This window comes from Plectropomus leopardus, unplaced genomic scaffold, assembly GCF_008729295.1.
Source record: "Plectropomus leopardus isolate mb unplaced genomic scaffold, YSFRI_Pleo_2.0 unplaced_scaffold31494, whole genome shotgun sequence".
Lineage (NCBI taxonomy): Eukaryota > Metazoa > Chordata > Actinopteri > Perciformes > Serranidae > Plectropomus > Plectropomus leopardus.
The window spans coordinates 1-934 of record NW_024634366.1 but is presented as its reverse complement, the minus strand read 5'-3'; the positions used below and the strand labels follow the sequence as shown (position 1 = coordinate 934).

The 934-nt window shown below is 50.9% G+C and overlaps 1 protein-coding gene across 1 annotated transcript; it reads left to right on the top strand.

Moving 5' to 3' along the window:
• Positions 1–7: 7 nt before the first annotated feature.
• On the top strand, positions 8–931 carry LOC121938737 (E3 ubiquitin-protein ligase TRIM35-like; the record flags this gene model as incomplete). Its single annotated transcript, XM_042481905.1, has 1 exon — positions 8–931. A coding segment is annotated over exon 1 (924 nt), but the record flags the coding sequence as incomplete, so codon positions are not given.
• Positions 932–934: the final 3 nt, after the last annotated feature.

Here is a 934-nt window from a genome sequence, read left to right as displayed (position 1 = left end):
AAACACGATGGCTTCCATATCAGAGGAGGAATTCTCTTGTCCGGTCTGCCAGGACGTCTTTAAAGATCCTGTCGTCCTCTCATGCAGCCACAGCTTCTGTAGAGACTGTCTGCAGAACTGGTGGAGAGGGAAACAAAATCATGAATGTCCGGTTTGTAAGAGAAGGTCATCGAAGGGTCGTCCACCTTGTAACCTCATATTAAGAAACCTATGTGAGGCCTTCTTGCAGGAGAGAGATCGTAGAGCTTCAGAGGCTCTCTGCAGTCTGCACTCTGAGAAACTCAAACTCTTCTGTCTGGACCATCAGCAGCCGGTGTGTGTCGTCTGCAGAGTTTCAAAAACACACAACAACCACAGTTTCAGACCCAGCGATGAAGCTGCACAGGAGCACAAAGAGGAGCTCCGGAAGTCCTTGAAGCCCTTACAGGAGAAACTGAAGCTGTTTGAAAAAGTGAAAGGAAACTGTGATCAAACAGCAGAGCACATTAAGATCCAGGCTCAACACACAGAGACGAAGATTAAGGAGCAGTTTAGGAAGCTTCACCAGTTTCTACACGAGGAAGAGGAGGCCAGGATCTCCGCTCTGAGGGAGGAGGAGCAGCAGAAGAGTCGGAGGATGAAGGAGAAGCTGGAGGCTCTGAGCAGAGAGATAGCAGCTCTTTCAGACACAGTCAGAAACACAGAGGACGAGCTGAGAGCGGAGGACGTCTCGTTCCTGCTCAACTACAAGGCTGCAGTGGACAGAGTCCAGCAGCGACTCCTGCTGGAGGATCCACAGCTGCTCTCAGGAGCTCTGATAGACGAGGCCAGACACCTGGGCAACCTGTCCTTCAACATCTGGGACAAGATGGAGGACATGGTCTCTGACAGTCCTGTGATTCTGGACCCAAACACTGCTGGTCCAGAACTCATCCTATCTGATGATCTGACCAGT